The sequence below is a fragment of the Tyto alba genome, unplaced genomic scaffold, assembly GCF_018691265.1.
Source record: "Tyto alba isolate M040663 unplaced genomic scaffold, T.alba_DEE_v4.0 Super-Scaffold_5, whole genome shotgun sequence".
NCBI lineage: Eukaryota > Metazoa > Chordata > Aves > Strigiformes > Tytonidae > Tyto > Tyto alba.
The window spans coordinates 12,633,976-12,652,195 of record NW_024881326.1 but is presented as its reverse complement, the minus strand read 5'-3'; the positions used below and the strand labels follow the sequence as shown (position 1 = coordinate 12,652,195).

The following is an 18,220-nucleotide window of genomic DNA, read 5'->3' as shown; positions in this document are numbered from 1 at the left end:
TCCCAGCAAAGCTCCCTGCACGACATGAGGAGCAGAAACAAAGCGCTGCTCCCACAGAAACCCGTCACCGCCAGTGCAGAGGCCCCGCCCGCGACCGGGCAGCCCCACACCCCACCGGGCTCCCCGGGCCGCTCCCGAGGGCCCCGCGGAGCTGCCTCTCTCTGCCGCGGTGCGGACGCAGCCACCAGCCCCGCGCCGGGCCCTGCCCGGTTACCGAAACGCCACCGAGACCGCTCGCCTGCGGGCCCGGGCCGGGCGGGAGGCCGAGCCAAGCGAGGCCAAGGAAGCGGTTCGGGTTCACGCGCGCGGCCCGCCGGCTCCAGCGGGAAAAGCCGCGGCAGAGCCGCCGCACCGGGCGCGGCCACCGCTGAGGAAGCCCCCGGTGCCGGCGCAGGAGGGGGGGGGGGGGGGTCGCCGGGCGCGGGTGGCCGAACGTCACACCGGCCGGGGCGGGGCGGGGCTGCCGGCAGTGACGTCAGCACAGCATGGACGGCTCCCCCCATGGGCGTGAGGCGGCGCGTGCGCCCGTCGATCACGTGCCCAGAGCGCCGTGCCGCAACCGGCCGCGTGCGCAGTGACAACTTGCTTTGGCGCACTATCTCCCCCTACCGGCCACCCGCGCCGCTGCCGAGTGCAAGGATGCCGCCGAGTGCACGCATGCGCAATGTGGCACCCTTCGCTCTGCTGCCCCACTGGCCATAGCGGGGCGCTGCGGCCGGCGGCGCGACGCATGCGCAACACGGAGCGGAGTCCCGCTGCCCCCCTTGTTCGCGGCCGCTCCGGTGCTTGGGCAGAAAGGTCAACAAAGTGATCAAAACAAGCTGGCTAAGGGGCTTCCAGGTCTGACCGCCATTTACATCGGCAAATCAATATTGGCTGTGCACTGGAAAGGGAATGCCTCTTTCTCAGCTCTGTTACTTTCATTCTCCCAGAGCAACAGTCAAGCTAATGAGTTGTCAGAAAAATCACAACCTTCACTGCAGTAATGCAGGCAGCTCATTTTCATCTACTTGAGCATGTAACGATTTAGGTTAGAACCAAGGACCTGAAACACAAGTTTTAACTGTGCTGTTGGTTCCTTTGCTCACATGAGACGAGCTTCACATAACAGAATGCAGATGACTACGTACACGATGAAGGATACTATGAAATGCAACAGGAAGGACATTTAAAGGATTACTTCAACAACAGGTATTCATTCCATTTAAAACCAGTGAAATTTCTGCAATTGAGTTCAGCATGTAAGAATGACACACTTGCATGCCTATCACTTATCATCTTAGCCTTTTTCCTCTCTGGGAAGGAACCATACTCCCACTGAGCCAGCAGAAACAGTCCATTTTGTGAGGACCTCAGCACTGGGCATGCAACAGCATTACATGAATTAAGAGAATACAGACTCTGTCTAAAAAATGCAGACACTGGCACTTTGTAGCATCCATCTCATTTCTACTCCAAACAGCTCTGACTTTGGGATTATTTATTTGGTTTGAAGTATGCTGAACACAGATGCTATGTCACGAGATCTTCCAGGTCTCTTCCCAAGCTTCCCTCCCACCTCTTACCTGCCTGGGTGCATAACCAGTAATCCAGAACATTACTAGATACAAGATCACAGTAACTGAAGCTACTAAAAGAGGACAGAAGTTGGCAGCATCGGATATTACTGCAGGGTTTCACTTTTCCCCTCCAAATCTCCTGTTCTAGGCTCCTGGAATACATGTAAAGCAGTAAGACTTCCATCAAAATATAGGGGAGGGAGAAACAACATGTTCCCTAGGTGTGTGCCCTCCAGAACTGAAGTCTCTTCGGATGCTCCTTAATCCCACCACTGAGCTACAATTCTAGTGCATCATGCAGCACCTGGAGAGATACCACTGCTTTCCATGAAGCTGGGGCAGATGAAGCCCTTATCCTGTTGAAATGCTCTTTGCTGCATGGGGCAAGAGAAGAGGCACAGCTAGTATCTTCACTGTAAGGCAATGTAGGGCCCCTCTTCAGCCAGGAGTAGGTCTTGTAGAGTTTTTTTTGTCTCTTTTCTGAAGGGTCTGCATATCCTCCTTCACTCTAAAGCAGCTAGTTCCTCCAGGAGCTGCTCTTTCTCGTGCTGCAGCTCCTGCACCCGCTGTTTATTCTGCTCTAGTCTGTCCTCCAGCCACTGAAGGAGTGGCCCACTGATGGCAGACATCTGGCTGCAGAGGTTCTTTGTGAACACTGGAAAGAGCAAGAATATATCACACAAAAGACTCAGCGTGCTACAACAACCCCAAAGCCAAGAGCATTAGAGACAGCCAAGGAAACCCTCCAACATCCCAGCCAAGGCAACCGGACATCCCCACAGGAAAGTCAGAATCAGCCACTTGCTAAACAGGGCAACAAGGTATTTCAATTTGACCTTTAGATACCCAAGGGAGGTTTGACAGACCTACAAAATAAATCTGGAAATCTGCATATAATTCATCATTGATGCTAATTAATTTCTAAATTCAGAAGCAAAGAATGCCTCATTTATTGAACAGGTGAGAATGGACAACGGGGTATTTATTCTGGAACAGAAGCAGGATTAGGATTCATCCGCACTGGCAAAAGCAAAGACGTCATATGCACGTAACATACAGGAAGTGCCAGGAGATGCAAGCATGCGTATAGATCAGTCAGACACTACTTTAAGACTCACCAAATCCAAAAATCCCCATGTTTTTCTGTTCTAACAGCAAAAAAAATCCCAAACAAACCCAAAGTCTATCGTAATTTTAACCAAAAGTACAAAGGTCAAAGGATATGACAGCATTCATAAACCCCAGGATTAAGTTATTTTAGAGGCCTTGATGTTTTCCTTTAAAGTGTTTAGTTACAATTCTGTTCCTCCACTAGACTTTACGTAACAAGATAAGTCTCAGGGAATTCTCTGGTAATGTTATACATTGTGATTAGAAATGAACTGTATGGCAAAGACAAAAGTTTGTGCTTTTATAGTTATTTACGAGTGCCTTTCATGGCAAGGGGAAGACTGTTACACGGCTGTGGTCTACTGTCCCCCAAAGTCAGAGCCAAACCAACCGCTGCTCAAGACTCTACTGTTTTGACTCTGGGAACAGCATCCTGAATTCTCGCATGCAGAAAAGGAATCCTTACCTGAGCCATTATGAATCTTGGTTACGGAGTCTAGATGGGTGAGGCTAAGACAATGAACAGAATGCAGGTTAGTGACAAGACAGCAGTGAATTGCATGTTAGGCAAACCCAGGCTATAGAACCAGCTATCTACAAGTCACTGATGCTGCAGATATATCAAAACCTCTTCGCTTGTTGGAGTCCTGTATGACACGGGTAACGAAGAGCTTACAGCATAGATATCAGTGTTGAGCACCAGAGGCAGGAAAAAAACAAAAGCAGATATTTAATATCATTTTTCAGACTACTTCTCAGCACCCTTACCCTGGTTAAACACTAATTGTTGTCACACACAGACACATCACTAAGCGCCACCATTAGCTCAAACACGCTCTAGCTCTTTTTTTCTTGCAGCAAAGGAGCAGTTACATTTAGCTTGTGTGCAAGGTGGAGAGAACTTGAACTCTTTACTGTGAAGGTATTCAATCGGTTCTCCTACATAGGCACATGAACTACTGATGCTTCTTATTTTCTATACCCCTGCTAAGGTTATGGTACTTTAAGTACAGCAGCAGTAGAACATGCTAGCCAAGACAGTCTTGAAGAAAGGTACAGTCCCAGTGTTACCTGTGAATTCTCCTGTAGGCATCTTGCTCTTCTTGGCAAAGGATCTTGGGCAGCTCTACAGCTGATTCCAGACACACTTTCCCAATGGTTTCATGGGGGACGACATGAATAGGAATTTCAATCCTTTCATATCTAAAAGGGCATCAGATACAATTAACTTCAAAGCAGTAGAGAGGGGGGAAAAAAAAAAAATGGACTTCTACAAACCTGCAATAGTCTGTCCACTGCACCGCACTGCTGCAGATTTACTTTTAGGAACACATCTGAGTTAATAGGCAAATGGAAGCCTTTTGTAGCCACACGTGTCTTAAATTTTAATAATAAAATGCTAAAGCAACTAGCTGGCCAGTACTGACAATATGACACACAGTGTGTGTGTGGTTGGTGGGGTCTCTACACCATACAATCTTACAGCCTCAACCTCTAGAGTTGAAAGCAAAAGGGTGGGCCTTCTACACAACAGATTACAGCACAAATTCATATCCGGACTACAGTGTCCTACACCAAATCTTAAACTACTAAATTATCTAGGCTAAATTAATCTGTGCTAATCTTTAGATTCTCTTCAGTCAGCCTGTTTTAGCAGGAGTCCTTGCTCAGGCATCTCTATACAGTATTTGCTACCAATGATGAGCCTAGAAGACACTTATTTGAGACAGTGTGGAAAGGAGAGTCAAGAAGAAATACAATCTGATGCTGGACATATTATTCTTCTGCTGTACTCACTCTGAGCTCTTCTGGGCCTGAATGGACTGGAAACAGGTGTAGAGAATCCTGCCTGTCTAAGAGAGACAGCAGAAAGTCAGATTCCAAGAGCAAAAAATCATCTAAAACCACACATTCCTTTAGGAAGCAGAATGTGCTTTTAAATAGCATTTTAACCCATTCTAAAGGCATACGTTTTCTGCTTTGATTGGTATCCTGGAACTGTTTACATGTAGATATTGACAGACCCATTAACTATAAAAAAAAATCTTAAACAGCTACTTGGAAAGCCTAGACAAGACACACCACTGTCAGCTTATCTCACACTATAGCAGCATCTCCTAAAGCGGCCAGAGGGACAGAGGTTCAATAAGCTGTGTCTGCTGGACTGAACAGCTGAAAGGCACTCACACGCTGCAGCCATCTGATGAAATCCCAGTACCCCAGTACCAGCCCAGGTCTGCTGGCTGAAGAGCCAGGCTGTGGCTCAGCACAAAGTAATTAATAACTTGTTATTTTGTCACTGGGATTACGACCCAAACATCACTATTCTAGCCATGATTTGACAGTGCTCCAAGTAGAGCTGAGCCCTTCTTGCACGCTGCATCCAAGGATTTCAGCTTTGCTCTGGGGCTGTTGTTTCTCTTGAGTACTTGGAGGGTTTATTGCCATTTTTAAGATGCCTACCTTTGTGTTTTTGTCTTCAATGAAGCAGGAAAAGATAAGCCCCACAAAACCTTGGTCCATCATCTGATACATAGCTTGTGTGCGGACATCTGAAGACAAATAAAGAGAATGAGATCTGCACTGGTCACCTGAAGGAGTGAAAAACGATTTGCCTTCTTTTGAAGGGTGACCTAGAATTTGGTAACAAATGCCACGAACTTTATTTTGAAGTCCTTACTCCAGATGTCTAAGTTAAAAAAAAATAAATAAATTGATCCAATTTAAGATGGAATTAAATATCTAATCTTAAAAATATAAGAGGAGTTAACAAAATAAGAAAAGATCTTATCATCACCCTGGTACCATAGATCACTATATGACCATAATGTCCAACATGTATAAGATACTCATACACTTTCAAAAGAGTTTTCATTTTTGCATTAACACTCACAAATGTCAAAAATCATTACACCAGGCCTATGATTCCCACAGCTCTTTTTGTTATTCCCCACACCCTTGGTCTAGTTCTCCTGTCTGGAAGAACAGTAGTACTAGCAGTAGCTGCTCCGTGACTACTGAGTCATATGCAGTTTGAGCACCTGGAGCATACAGACAGGAATGGGGCTGTACTGGCCGAAGTTCCTGAAGCCCATCCAGACAATCTTGTCCTACCAGAGGACATCTGAGAAACCAAACTTTGACTGTTTGAATGTGCAGCTCTGAAAATCCAGTAAATTGAGTAATATGATTCACCAGCTGTGAGTTTTCATAGAGAACCTAGACCAAGACTGCTCTTACCGACATGTGATGGCCAGACAGTGATATGAGGATGAGAGTGATACCAGCCCACAACTCTCATGGGACGTCCCGTCATTTCAGCCAACCTGTGCGTGAGTCAAGGTGTTTTTGAAACCAACAGAGCAAATGGAAGTCTTTTTTACAAGGAAAAACAGCAGAGTTTTAAAAGAACTTCTCATCAGTCAACAGAGTTCCAGATCCCTTTCAAGGGTGACAAGACGCACAGCAGGAAGCTGATGGAAGCCTCTTCCCCAGCACCAGCAGGATGCCACTGGTGCAGAAGCAAACTGGATTTCGTTTGCATGTGGCAGTAAGCAACATGGCAGCAAGCTGTACAAAACAGCATCCTTGAGTGTACGTGCGGAAAAGGCTCTCCACTGCACCATGCTCAGAAACAGAGACTTGTCAACCTTTCATCTTCTACTAAGTCTCCCTGCTGGAATGCTACCCACCCCCAAAAACATACTTCAGTTTTACTCATGACCATACAGAAAGGAATTATAGAAAACAGTTCTAACACAATTCCACTGCAAAGACTTCAAGGAGCAGCAACTGCCAGCACAGCCCTCCAAACCCAACAATTGTAGGAGGGAAGCAACAGACAACTTCAAGCTAACTAGAGCAAATCTAAAACACAGCACATAAAAAGAGGTCTGAGGTAAACCACTTGGTTTGCTGCTGTATCTACTAAAGGATATCTCTGCCTCAGTAGAAGCAGCTGAAAGCTGCTCTGGTGAAATTTCCACACGATCTTTTCTCTTATCAGAGCGGCGCAGGATGATCACAGAATGGATATGAACAATTCGGCTGGTGTCAACCTAGTGACACAGAAGGAAAAATCGATCACTCCTCTGCTAAAGGAACAACCACCCTCAAAGAAAAGGCCGGCTCCTCTACCTTCAGTAGGGAAAATGTACGCAACAGCGCACAGCCAGGCGTGCAGACGGGAAGCTTTCCTGACTAAGCTTCGACTTTCACAGCAGCTGGAACTACGGGTCGGCGCTGGCCAGGAGCGGAGGCCTGAGGCTCAGGGGCACAGCTCCGCCGCGGAACCGACCCGGCAGAGCCCCGCACAACGCTCCCGGCCCGGCCCCCCTCGCAAGGTGAGAGTGGGCCGACCGCCGCCCCCATTGTGCCCCCAGGGCAGCCGCGCCCGGCGCCGGTACCTCGCCGATGCAGAGCCCCATCACTTCCTCCTTTTCGGTACTCAGCGCGTGGTTGAGGCACACGAGAAAAGCATCAGCCTCCAGGTGCACCGCCTGCACCGCCATCTTGCCGCCGCCCGCCCGCCTTCCCCCACCACCCCCCTTGCCCCTCCCACGCTCGGCAGCAGGGCCAATCCCAGCGGAGCTCGCTCGCCCCTCCGGCCAATCGGCGCGGCCAAGCTGCGGCGCCGCTTCCGGGGAGGCGAGCGGTGCTCCGCAGCGGAAGCGCCGTGTCGCCCACGCGAGCGGCAGCCCCGGGGTTCCGCGCCGCTGCCTCTGCCCGCGGCGCGGCGCGGGGGGGACGGGACGGGGCGGTGCGGTGCGGGCGGCGGAGCGGGGGGGGGGGGGGGGGGTGGGGGGGGGGAACGGGACTGGGGCGGCGCGGCCCGACTGGGCTCGGGGCGGGGCTCCGCTGCGCGCCGGCCATTGGGGCCCGCGAGCAGGCGGGGGGAGCCTGCGGGGTCAGGGGGGAGGGCAGGGGAAGGCTTTACTCGGTGCACACGGCGCTGGCTGTCACCTGGCGCGGGGCTGCAGGTAGGTGACGGCGGGCGGCCCGCGGGGCCCGGCCCGGCGCCTCCCGCTCCGCTTGGTGCCGTTTTCTGCCGGGGGGCGGCCGCCGAGCCCCGCGGGCCCGGCCCGGGTGGGAGGCGGTTGCTATGGAGACGCGCTGCGCCCTCTTCCCGCGGCCGCCGGGCCTTCCCCCCCCCTCCGCCCCCGCCCCACCCCACCCCGCCCCACGCACCCCCTCCTCGGCCAGCCCTTCGCTAGGCCCGGCTCCCGCACCCCTTTCCTTGGCCTCCCCCTTCCTCCCCGGGGCTCTCCCCCACACCACGTCCATCTCTTTTTGTCTTCTTGTTTCTTTAGATCCTACCAAAGCTAGACCTTCCCTCCCCAAGCTGCTGGACAGCCCTGGCTGGTCGGTGAGCATCTGCTACCCCTCAGTATGTTGGGCAGAGCGGAGAGTGGAGTCACGGAGGTGCTTGCTCGAGGCGAGTGCTCCAGGCAGAGTAGAGTCCAAACCCCCAAGAAGAACCTTTAGAGTGAGTCAACATGCTCTTACATCAGCAGACAGCTCATCTGATCCCTGACTTGTTGCAAGACGCAGGCTGGGTTTTTCAGGAAAGCTCAGCTCCCTTTTAGCTCCCTGAAGGCTGCGCACGCAGGGCAGGAGGCCAGGCTGGCCAGCCTCGGTCCAGAAGCTCTGTAGCCATGTTAGCACAACGCTGTGCCCGATTCGCTGAGCCTCAGTGTCACTTTTTTTCCTTGGTGCCTAAATGGCATCTGAACTCTTCTAACAATCTGACCCACTCCCCTTTTAAAATAGAAGGTAATAAAGGGTGGAGTTTGTTCAGCATGCTGAGCTCCAGCTCTGGGGATGGTCCAAGCGGCAGCTGGATCAATTTCTTTCACTGTTTTCATAAAATATTTTAATGTACCCAATTTAAAAGCAAATAAATTGTCTTCACCACAAGATACAATCCTCCTCCTGGCCATTTTCACATATATTCATATATTTTACGGCTCAGAAATCCACCCAGGTCCCAGAACAGCATTAAACTTCTAAGGCCTGATGCTGAGACAGACAGAATACCTGCAAGTCTTGTTCCTGTCCGTGGGGATTGGGCTTTAAATCTTTCCAAATCAATGCCTTAAACAGTGCTGACTTCTGCAATTATGTTGATGGGAACATTAAAATCTGTGTCAAAGGATGACGCTGCAGTCCTGCACATTTAAGCGGATTGGGTTTTTGTTGGATGTGGTGGGGTTTTTAATATATTATGAAGCAAGCAATATAAGAAACAGGTTTTACGACTTGTTTTAAATGTCGGTAAGCTCACTTCTCCTTTCACCCATGTCTTCCTTCAGGCTTTTTTTATTGCTATCTGATAAAATCTGCAAAAATATGAATTGTATATGTTTTTCCCTTCTTAAAGTTTCAGGTGAAATGTCTAAGCGCATGATTTTTCAAATCTCCTGTTTCTTTTGTATGCTTGAGTACTAAAGACAGACCTGTCTTCAAACCCAATTGACGGTTTTGCCTGACCTCAAGATTTTATTCGTGGCTGTAACTGGGCACCTTCATAACAGTCTTAAAGACTGTTGAAAAGAGAGGCCAGACTGGGCCTTTGAACTTTGGCAGCTGAACTCAGAGCTGTGGAGTTCGGGGGAAGTTTGGGACAAATTAGTGGAGCAAAGGGTGAAAACACATGTCAACCGCTGCCCATTCTGCACAGTGTCCTCTGCATGAGACCTTGTTCTGTCGGTCCTGTACCTATCATTACTACCATGTTCATACACAATAAACACAAACATACATGTTGTGCTTTAGTCCTTCTACCTGTAGTTCAGCAAGACTGAACCAGGTTCGTATTTGGATAGGAGACCTTCCAGGAGACTCGCTGTAGGAAATAGTGTTCACTTACCGAGTGATATTTTTCCGATACTGAAGTCAGTCTTGAATCTTCTGGTTCTGGGGATGATGAACTGTAGAAAGTCCAGCTTTGAATAGAATAAAAGCAAGTTCTTGAGCATTTTTGGTCATGACGGAGCTTTTGGCAGTTTATTGCAGAGTAGGAGAGTATCCTGGCCGAATTCCAACCTGGGTGATTACATTCAGCTGACTGAAAACGAGCAGTGGCGATTGCTGCATTTCACTGTTGAGCAAAGTGATTTCCACACGTGGGCTTAAATTTGTGAAGTGACTTAGGCTAAAGCAGAATGAAAAGGACTTACAGAAATGTCCTTTTAACCTCCTTAGTTTGTTCTTGAAGGCCTTGTGAGGCTTGTCAGTCTGCTGTCACATTCCTCTAAATGCCAGTGATCCTGCTGTTGGGACATTTCTTGTAATGGCTGTACTACATCACAGGATGGTCTTCAGAACAGTGGTGCTTTTTATAATGCGCATACACATTCCCACACATCAAGCAAGGAAACAAACAGAATGGGAGAAAAAGAAATAATAAAACAACATTTGAAGTTTTCTTTGTTAGAAATTGAAATACTGTGACAGTGCTGTTCAGGCTGATCCGTGGTTGGTGTTTTGTTTTCAAAAAGGCTAAGTGATCCTTTGATTCAAAAAGGTAGAGAAACACTGATATAAGATATAAAAGGCAACATGGAAGTGTTATTTCCTGTTATATATGTACCCCAATGTATAACATTTTTTTTCTCTCCCTGACTCTCCCTACTTTATTTTGTACCCAGATTTTCTTGCTCCTGTCTGAAATATGCCTTATAACTTTACAAGTTTTCGGAAGACCACTGTGTTTCACTGGGATAGGAATATTGCATCTGCTTCATAGCAGGAGGATGTTATATGTATTACAGCTTAATTCTGTTCTACTTTAACCTAGATAAAGAATGAAGACTGTCTGTACCATTTTGATTACCTCTTCTAGGGTTCAAAGAGAGAATCATTTCCCCTGACCTTCATTTGCTAATGGCTCAGCTTGATCTAACTGGTATACAGATAAACTTGCTGTTAAACAAAAATTCCTGTAGGAAGAACCACCTCAATGTCCAAAATTCCTTTGCCCCTGCTGGTATCGGTGGCTCTCAGTAACCATCTAAAAGCCGAACTACGCAAAGTCACGAGAGCTGTTCACAAGAAGCTTGTATATGAATGGACAATGCTGCCATCCTCTTGAGAGATGAGACGAAGGACCCTTCACAATGACAGCTCTGCAAGTTCCAAATATGAGAGTCGTGCATACGGAGTGTCATGCATTGTCTCCAGAGTGATCTTCGTTCTCGTTAAGCTAATTTCACCTCTTGTCACAAGTTTTGGTTTTGGGATTTAGACCATCATTAGCCACGGAACTCCTGTGTAAATCACTTCTTTCTTTTTCCTTTTTTTTTTCCCTATTTTGCACAAAGACTGTTAATAGGACTGTTAGTGGAATAAGTAAAGCCAATATTCACAGGGTTTAACTTTGTACCAATAGCACCTTTTGCCCCAGAATGCCTTACAAACACCATACAGCACGCATGTCCCAGTGTACAACTTGTCATGAAATTTCTGTTCACTTAGGCACCACCTTAGTTTCCCAAGCTGACTTTTAGGGACATTTCAGCACATAGCATCTCATACAATAAGTCAGACGCCACCCAGAGGTGCCTTTCAGGTCTGAGAGCTTTCTCCGTGAATGTATTCAGAGCTAAAGAGACCATGCGTGCATCCTGCGGGTTGATGCCGTCCACCTAACGGGAGCATCCTGAAGTGACTGAGGGAATGGCAGAAGGAGGGCACGCTGGGGCTCCTCCTGTCCGACTGTGGGTGCGACGCGTAGGTGTTTACTGCGATGAGCACCGCAAAACGTGGCTTGTGGCTGCGGAAGAGGCAAGTGTCCTTTGAGCTTCCCAGTGATTGTAGCTTTGCTGTTGCAGGTGCCTCTACTGCATTGCCAGTAACTGCCTGCTCTTTTTGTTACTTTCCCCCAGGAGGAAGGTATGCTGAGGGCTCGGATCCAAAGAGTTCAGGTTCCCCTGGGTGAGGCGCTGCGACCCAGCCAGCTCCCCCCATCCCGGCTGCCTCATATGTGGCAGCTGTCCCAGGGTGAGCAGTACAGGGATAGTAACTCTCGCGTTTGGGAGATAGAGCACCATCTCATGGTAAGGATGGTGGCAACAATAGACCATAGTCATGCCTGTTTGTGAAGTCATTTGAGATCCTTGACGGACGGCAAAGGACTGTTATTTTGTTGAAGTCCATTAGCTCAGCCACAGTAACTGTAGACGTATTGAACTTTTCCTTGTCGCTTACAGCTTGGTGGTGTTGAAGAACTGCTGCTTAAACTCGTGCCTGGTGATTAATCTGGTATGTGTAGACATTACCCCTGCTTTGTACTGTGCTCTGTTTATTCCCAGTCATTCTTTAATATGAATTTTTGTCTTTCAGGAGCAGTGGCTCTAGGAAGATGTCATTGTATATTTTGTACAATAAATGATTCTCTCTCCACTGAAATGCAGCCACCTCTGAGGTGGAAGCAGTTAAACAACACACAGCAACATGACACAAGAGTTTAGGACAGGCAGTGAAGAGGAGTATTGTGTCCAAGTGAAACATCAGGGGGAGTTCTAGGTAGGCAGAATGTAATTGCCCCAAGTGGAGTTTGGCCAGGATGCTGGAAATAATGCCCTAGTGATATTGAAAAGTACTGTGGGCTGGTGAGTTAACAAATATGTGAAAGGCAGCACCTCCCTAGCTCCAGGCAGAGGCAGGAGCTGAATGGTGGCTCAGAGGGAGCTGAAGTCCCACCACCGCTTTCAGTAACAGCGGTGCTTTCCTATAGAGGTCTCCCATCCAACTACTAGTACCACCAGTTTTTGCTTGTCTTTCGCTCTCTCGTGGAAGATCACAGTTACAGGTGTCACAGTTATAGGTGTCACAGCTGCAGAAAGTCAAATTGAAATCCCACTTTCTAGGGATTTGAACAAGATGGAGCTCTCCTCCAGTCTATTTTTTTTTGGCAGGGTGGCAGCCCAGATTTCCAAGAGACTTTCTCCTGGAACAGTAACAAAAAAAGGCCTCCTTGTTGTCTTTATAGGACATACACAACTAAGTTGATTTGTTTCGTTGTTTTTTTAAATGCCTCTTCCAGCTGCAATTGCTGACACCAAATCCTTGGTTGTGTAGAGCTCACAGAGAGGGCTTTTACACAAATACGTATTTTAGTATAAGCTCTAGAGGTACAGAACTGTTAAAAATTAGTCAGCCATGTTAATTTGAATCGTTGCTGGAATCTTTGTGCATCCAAGTGGAAAAAGACACATTTTGACCAGGGGAAAAAAAAAAAAAGGCCTTTTAAGCCTAGCAACATAAAACTTCCGGTATTCATTGTTCACATTATCATCCTTTAGCCAGACACAGAGAATTCTTGTGTATGTTGGCAGGCATCTGCAGGCAGCAATAGATGTTTTTAGAACTGTCTGTGACAGAGAGGGAAATTGGGAGCTCTTTAAAGCCTTGGCTTTAAGACAGTGTCTTGCCCCTCCCCACCCCCTGAAAAACACATTGTTTCTACAGTAACATTTTCCTATCATTTTAGTTCTCTGAACATGTCCCAGAAGGATCCCTGCCAGAAACAAGCCTGTGAAATACAGAAATGCTTGCAAGGTACCAGGTGTCATTTTGTCTTTTTGGTGTCTTGATTTTTGGTGGAAATTAATTCTTTTAACCCTGTTCTCCTTTCACCTTGAGAAGAAAGCAAGCAAGCACATTAGCATCACCTGGTTGCAAAGTGAACAAAATTATCATGTCTGGTTTCAACAGAATTCCCTTGTGCTTGATTTTAAATAATGAGACACCGTTAGTATAAAACAGAGCATTTGTAACAGTAATGTGCTTATTTCAGAGTGTTCTCCATGCTGGTAGTGAGATCCCATATGTAGTCTTGGAACTCAGCTGTAGGTGGGAAGAGCTAGACATTATAATAAGCTCTCTTATGGAGTGGGTAGCGAGGTAGTGGGTGGATTGTATGAGAAGACTGCAGAGCTTCTAGCTTCAGGGGTATTTTAAGAGCAGGTCAGACAGATAAATGTCATGAACGGATTAAATATATGTGAACTATCCTCAAGGTATGAGATGGTATCTCTCTGGAGACCATTAAAAGCTGTTTTGTATTAGCTTAGCTAAATATTTGTAGGGGTGAGGTAGATGATGTGATGTGTTTTGGGAGCCTGAGTTGGGGAGAGCAGGCTTGTTACTTGCAGGGGACAATATTTTTTAAAAATTTTGGTTGCTTGGAAAAGGATTTGCCTTATGAAATGAATAAGAGAAAACATTCCTCTGTGCCAAGGCAGCTCAGTCATATGGGAAAGAGTTCTTCCTAACTCACCTGGTGGAGCCCTTAGCCAGGATGCTCTGAGCTTCACGTGAGAATAGCTCGTGGTGTTATCCCAGGGACGACAAAGCAGGAGGGTAGCAACACCACAGCTAAAATTAGCCAGGCTGGTTCCACAGCAACCCTTCCTGCCTTTAATGTCTTTGCAGACTACGAGCAGGTTAGCTAAAATATAGCAGGGAGGGAGGAAGGGGTCCTGCTGGGGAAGTAGAGGGATGGCTTTGCAGGCTGCAGCAAACGGTGATTGCAATCTGTGCAGGTAACACAAACCCCGGGGATTGGGGAGGAGCACAGGAGGAAAAGCATCTGGGAAAAAGTAGGGAGAAACAACAGCTGGTTATTGGTAGATGTCTGTCTTTCCCAAGATTGTTTTTTGGAAGCCATGTTCAGCTCAGAGCAAGGGCTCAAACAACCCCCTCTACACAGCCCTGACATTTGTCTATATATTACCTTTTACTGTCTTGAGAGCATTCTCCCATGAAGGGCTGCCTTCTCTCCTCATAGTGATTGCACTTAAAAGCGAATGTTTGACCCTGTTTTGGTCCCATCTGTGATAATGTTCTTTTTATAACATTCATGGAAGTTACTTCAAGTGTTTTACCTGTGTAGGTTTGTGTACAGATTAGATCTGTGTTAGCAAAGAAACTTTTTGCTACATGCACGCTCCACTGTCCACTGCTTCTCTAGCTATCATTTTGGAGTGCTGTTGTTGTTCATGTATTATCATGCTGTGGAGTTGTCTGAGTTGCACAGATGAAGCAGCTGAGTTGACAGACGGCAAAGCAAATTTTCCCTGTAAGAATTAATGCAGTAGAGGATGTATATGGAGCCTTAACTGACAAATATGCAGAGACAGCATACACAGTGTGGAGGATGGAGGACAGAAGCAGGACCTTTGGGAGATGCTGGCTTTTCAAAAGCTGGTTTTGGAGTGGATCATTGTTGCAAAAGAGCTTGCCTGCTTCCTCTGTGAGACTAAATGCTCACTGTAAATCTCTTGTGTTTTGCTGACCATTATATGACTAACCGTTGTGCTTTTCAGAAATGCATCCCTGACAGATAGCAGGGTGTATGTAGCAGCCTGTATCTAGCCATAGTTTTAGAAACAAACCTGCACAGGCAAAGAAACAGTGAGGTGAGCCTTGGAGCACTCATTGGCAGGTTATGGCAGAGAGATTAGCTGTCCTCTCCAAGGGCCTGCCCTGCCTCCTAGGCTGCCAGTTTGCACAAAGCAGTAACATCACACAACCTTTTTTCCTCAGGGATGATCTCCGTGCTTGTGTTACAGGTCACACACCAACCCAGCTAGGGAATTCTTAGTCCAGTGATCAGAGCGGGCTGGCTTGCTCGTTAACTGGGAGGCGTTCACTGCTGCCTTCTGGGCTATCCAGTGGGTGCTGCGTTTGTTCAGCATTGGGTTGCTGTTGCTTCTTTTAGTCTCTTAAGAATCAGTGGCAGGTGGGGGGAGTGAGTGCAGCTGTGTAGTTTTTGCGTAGCTCATCCAAGACTGAGCGGGTAGCTCTGCACACCCCCCATGCTTCTATGCAGACACACAGGTAGTTATTAATTCAAGCCACAGACTCAGTCTGCTCACATACCCCCAGGGCTTCTCTCCAAGAGCCAGGTGGCCAGCCCTGCAAAGCACTGTGGGCTTTGCCACCTCAGCCGACAGTGGCAGCCAGCAAAGCACTAGGGCTGAAAGGATGCTGGACAAATCATCTGTGTCCTGCAGTGCCTGAACCTGCCAGTGCAGTGAAATCTCTCCAAGCCTGAAACAAAGGCAATAGGGAGAAAGTACAGAGGTGGGCGTAGCTGTGCCGTGCACAAAGGCGTGAGCCCAGCCATCCCAGGCCAGACTAGGAGCTCATTTAGCCCCGTGTCCCAGCTCTGGGACAAGAGGAGTGTCAAAGAGGAGAAACCTAGGAAGGAAAGCGAGTGGAGGTCAAGTAACAGCCGTGGGGTTAAGGGACCTCCTGAGCTAGAGCTGGCACCTTTCAGTGGAAGGTGGTCATGTCACTGGCTCTGTGCAGTTGCATCCAGCCGCTGGCATCTGGCTAAGCATTCCTGCTCGTGTGCTGCCTGCTTCCCTTACGCTGCAAAGCCACAGCCTGGCCACAACAGCCTCCAGAAGGAGGGGGGGCAGGCATGTTCCTCGCCCCTTCTTTTTACAGATGCTGCAGTGCTGAAGGACGCACATGCCCCTGCTTATACCAAGTCCTCTTTGGATTCTCTTACAGTTTCACTCAGCTGTGAACCTTATAGTGACATGGTAGCTGGGTTGAGGACAATGAATGACAAGAGCCAGCTTAAAAGCACACAGGCTAAAGAAAGGAAGGGTTGAAGGGCAGCAATAAGAGAAACCTCATTCTTACTGTAGGGAGATGTGACAGCTACAAAAATGGGGGACTGAAGATGTTCCCATCCACAACAGCAAGGCTGCTTTTGCATGGCTTTAAATAGCTGAAACTAAAGAGAGATTTTTGTAGAGCAGAGAAAGTGATGCAGTGCTTGTAAGCAGGTCTTGGTTTTCAGAGAAACAGGCTGCCCAGCAGCTGAAGGGAAGGGCTAGACGTGTCCCCTCTGGGGGCAAAACCTGTTCCCCTCTGCATACTCAGTGTCTCCTTCTTATTTTCCAGTGAACAACTACATGGAGTCTAAGTGTGAAACTGTGCTTCAGGAGATGAGGAAGTGCTGCGCCCGGTACCCCAAGGGCAGATCCATCTGTTGTTCAGGGTTTGAGAAAGAAGAAAGGGAGAGAGAAAAGTTTAAGGCAACTTCAGAAGGAATTCCCCCACCACCTCAGTAACACAATGCAGCTCCAGCAGGTGCCGGAGCACGGACTCACCTGCAGAGCTTGTGTGTGTTTTTTCAAGCCTTCTTTAGACTTTCAGAAAAGCCAGATTGCTCCTAGAACACACCGTCCGGCACACCAAAAAGTATAACGCAGTACCAATAGATGGCCTGGTTAACAGACTTTATTTTCTGTACCAAAACATCATCTACATTGTCTTTGCATTGCACCTGTGTCTGTGAAAAGTCAACTTGATGTTTTTAGAATGCTTACCTTACTCTAATCCATCCTTGCTCTCAAAATGGAGAACTGGAACCGAGTTATTCTGGCTTCTGGAGTGAGAGGTACGGGAAATTAGCTCAGAAGAGTGAGTGAGTTTAAGCATGACACATGAAACAAGCCCATCTTGACACAGCAAAGGTCATCATGTTCCAGACAACATTTGCCTGTCCAGTGGTTCAAGCTCAAGAATGGGAATCAGGTCTGGGGATTGTTCCTAGGTCTTGCATAGATCACGAGTGACTACAAGTCACTTTGCCTAAGTGCCTCACTTTCCCACTGGACAGAATTTTGGTTACTTTATATTTGAATTGCCTACACGCTGCTATTTGCATGACAAAGATGTTACAGGAACATTGTTTCAGGGATTGCTACAGGAATAGTTTTGTTTTTTAAAAAGCAATATTAATTTGAACGATCTGACTGTTGATATAAAATTTATAAATTTATGTATAATTGAAGACCTTTAAGCAATATGTTATGAACCCAGCGTAGTTCAACCTGCTGGTACCCAGAGGCCTGTCACAAAGCCCTGGGCTAGATCCAAGAACTGATTTAGGTGCTGCTTACTGAACAAGCAGTTGTAGGCACTTGCTTTCAACACAGCATTCCAGACTCACTCACAAGCCGGCTGTGTCTGGACCCCAGAGATGGCTTTTCAGAAGCTCTCACCCATGCAGCAGAATTCCCTGTGACCTGTAAGAAGAGCTCAGTAGACAGGTTCCTGCATCACCCTTCAGAGCTTCCTACGTCTCTGTCCCCTGTAGCAGCAGTCCAGGCACCTCAGTGGGTGCCAAGTCCATTACAGGGCCTTGGCACCCGAGTATCAGACTTTGAACCCACTAGGCCCCTAACTCCGTCATTAGATCTAGCCGTAAAGGACTTCTGTGCTGTGATCAAGTACAACTTATGAAATACAGCTTCTATAAACAGACCACTGTAGCCTAGGCACAATAGTTGAGTGTATTGAAGCCTAGAAGAGCAAACCATCTGTATTCACTGCTCTGAAATACCATGACACAAAATAAACGACTGGAACAAATTGGAGTCTCAGTTTGGTTGGTTGTTGAGAATACGACATAGCTGCAAGCCGGGCAGCTTGGCTGCCATTCACAGTCCAGAGCTACATGTAATATCATCATGTTTAAATAGAAGCTGCTTGACATTTTTATAACTGGGGCTGAAGATCAGAAT

General features: G+C 47.6%; 3 protein-coding genes across 8 annotated transcripts; 2 read left to right on the top strand and 1 right to left on the bottom strand.

Annotated features, from left to right (window-relative positions):
* Positions 1-1,465: 1,465 nt before the first annotated feature.
* Positions 1,466-7,201, bottom strand: BRCC3 (BRCA1/BRCA2-containing complex subunit 3). Its single transcript, XM_032996154.2, has 8 exons — positions 7,076-7,201; positions 6,608-6,727; positions 5,910-5,997; positions 5,133-5,221; positions 4,467-4,522; positions 3,741-3,872; positions 3,136-3,179; positions 1,466-2,214 (listed from the first exon to the last, which is right to left on the bottom strand). The coding sequence occupies exons 1-8, from the start codon at positions 7,178-7,180 to the stop codon at positions 2,063-2,065; spliced, it is 786 nt and encodes a 261-aa protein (XP_032852045.2). The 5' UTR covers positions 7,181-7,201; the 3' UTR covers positions 1,466-2,062.
* Positions 7,202-7,615: 414 nt separating this feature from the next.
* On the top strand, positions 7,616-16,699 carry MTCP1 (mature T cell proliferation 1). Of its 5 annotated transcripts, none has more exons than XR_006166931.1 (7): positions 7,616-7,648; positions 7,979-8,034; positions 10,513-11,453; positions 11,555-11,725; positions 11,879-11,930; positions 13,162-13,229; positions 16,593-16,699. XR_006166931.1 is itself a non-coding variant. In XM_042807143.1 (5 exons), the coding sequence occupies exons 2-4, from the start codon at positions 11,346-11,348 to the stop codon at positions 11,924-11,926; spliced, it is 327 nt and encodes a 108-aa protein (XP_042663077.1). In that variant the 5' UTR covers positions 8,070-8,154; positions 10,468-11,345; the 3' UTR covers positions 11,927-11,930; positions 13,162-13,230. The 5 variants fall into 5 exon arrangements, 1 of the variants encoding a protein (XP_042663077.1); XR_006166930.1 differs by having other exon boundaries at positions 10,468-11,453; XR_004407578.2 differs by lacking the exons at positions 7,616-7,648; positions 7,979-8,034 and adding an exon at positions 8,053-8,154.
* On the top strand, positions 8,115-18,068 carry CMC4 (C-X9-C motif containing 4). Of its 2 annotated transcripts, none has more exons than XM_032996070.2 (3): positions 8,115-8,154; positions 13,162-13,229; positions 16,593-18,068. In XM_032996070.2, the coding sequence occupies exons 2-3, from the start codon at positions 13,172-13,174 to the stop codon at positions 16,760-16,762; spliced, it is 228 nt and encodes a 75-aa protein (XP_032851961.1). In that variant the 5' UTR covers positions 8,115-8,154; positions 13,162-13,171; the 3' UTR covers positions 16,763-18,068. The 2 variants fall into 2 exon arrangements, with proteins under 2 accessions (XP_032851961.1, XP_032851959.1); XM_032996068.1 differs by lacking the exon at positions 8,115-8,154 and adding an exon at positions 11,889-11,930.
* The last annotated feature ends 152 nt before the right edge of the window (positions 18,069-18,220 follow it).

Coding starts and splice junctions, on each gene's coding strand:
- CMC4 (XM_032996070.2), top strand. CDS start 13,172: ATGTCCCAGAAGGATCCCTGCCAGAAACAAGCCTGTGAAATACAGAAA. Junction 13,230..16,592: donor AATACAGAAATGCTTGCAAG/GTACCAGGTGTC, acceptor CTTATTTTCCAG/TGAACAACTACATGGAGTCT.
- BRCC3 (XM_032996154.2), bottom strand. CDS start 7,180: ATGGCGGTGCAGGCGGTGCACCTGGAGGCTGATGCTTTTCTCGTGTGC. Junction 5,998..6,607: donor CTGCTTCTACTGAGGCAGAG/ATATCCTTTAGT, acceptor TGACTCACGCAC/AGGTTGGCTGAAATGACGGG. Junction 2,215..3,135: donor CAAGATTCATAATGGCTCAG/GTAAGGATTCCT, acceptor TGCTCTTTCCAG/TGTTCACAAAGAACCTCTGC.
- MTCP1 (XM_042807143.1), top strand. CDS start 11,346: ATGGCAGAAGGAGGGCACGCTGGGGCTCCTCCTGTCCGACTGTGGGTG. Junction 11,454..11,554: donor GGCTTGTGGCTGCGGAAGAG/GCAAGTGTCCTT, acceptor ACTTTCCCCCAG/GAGGAAGGTATGCTGAGGGC. Junction 11,726..11,878: donor AGATAGAGCACCATCTCATG/GTAAGGATGGTG, acceptor TGTCGCTTACAG/CTTGGTGGTGTTGAAGAACT.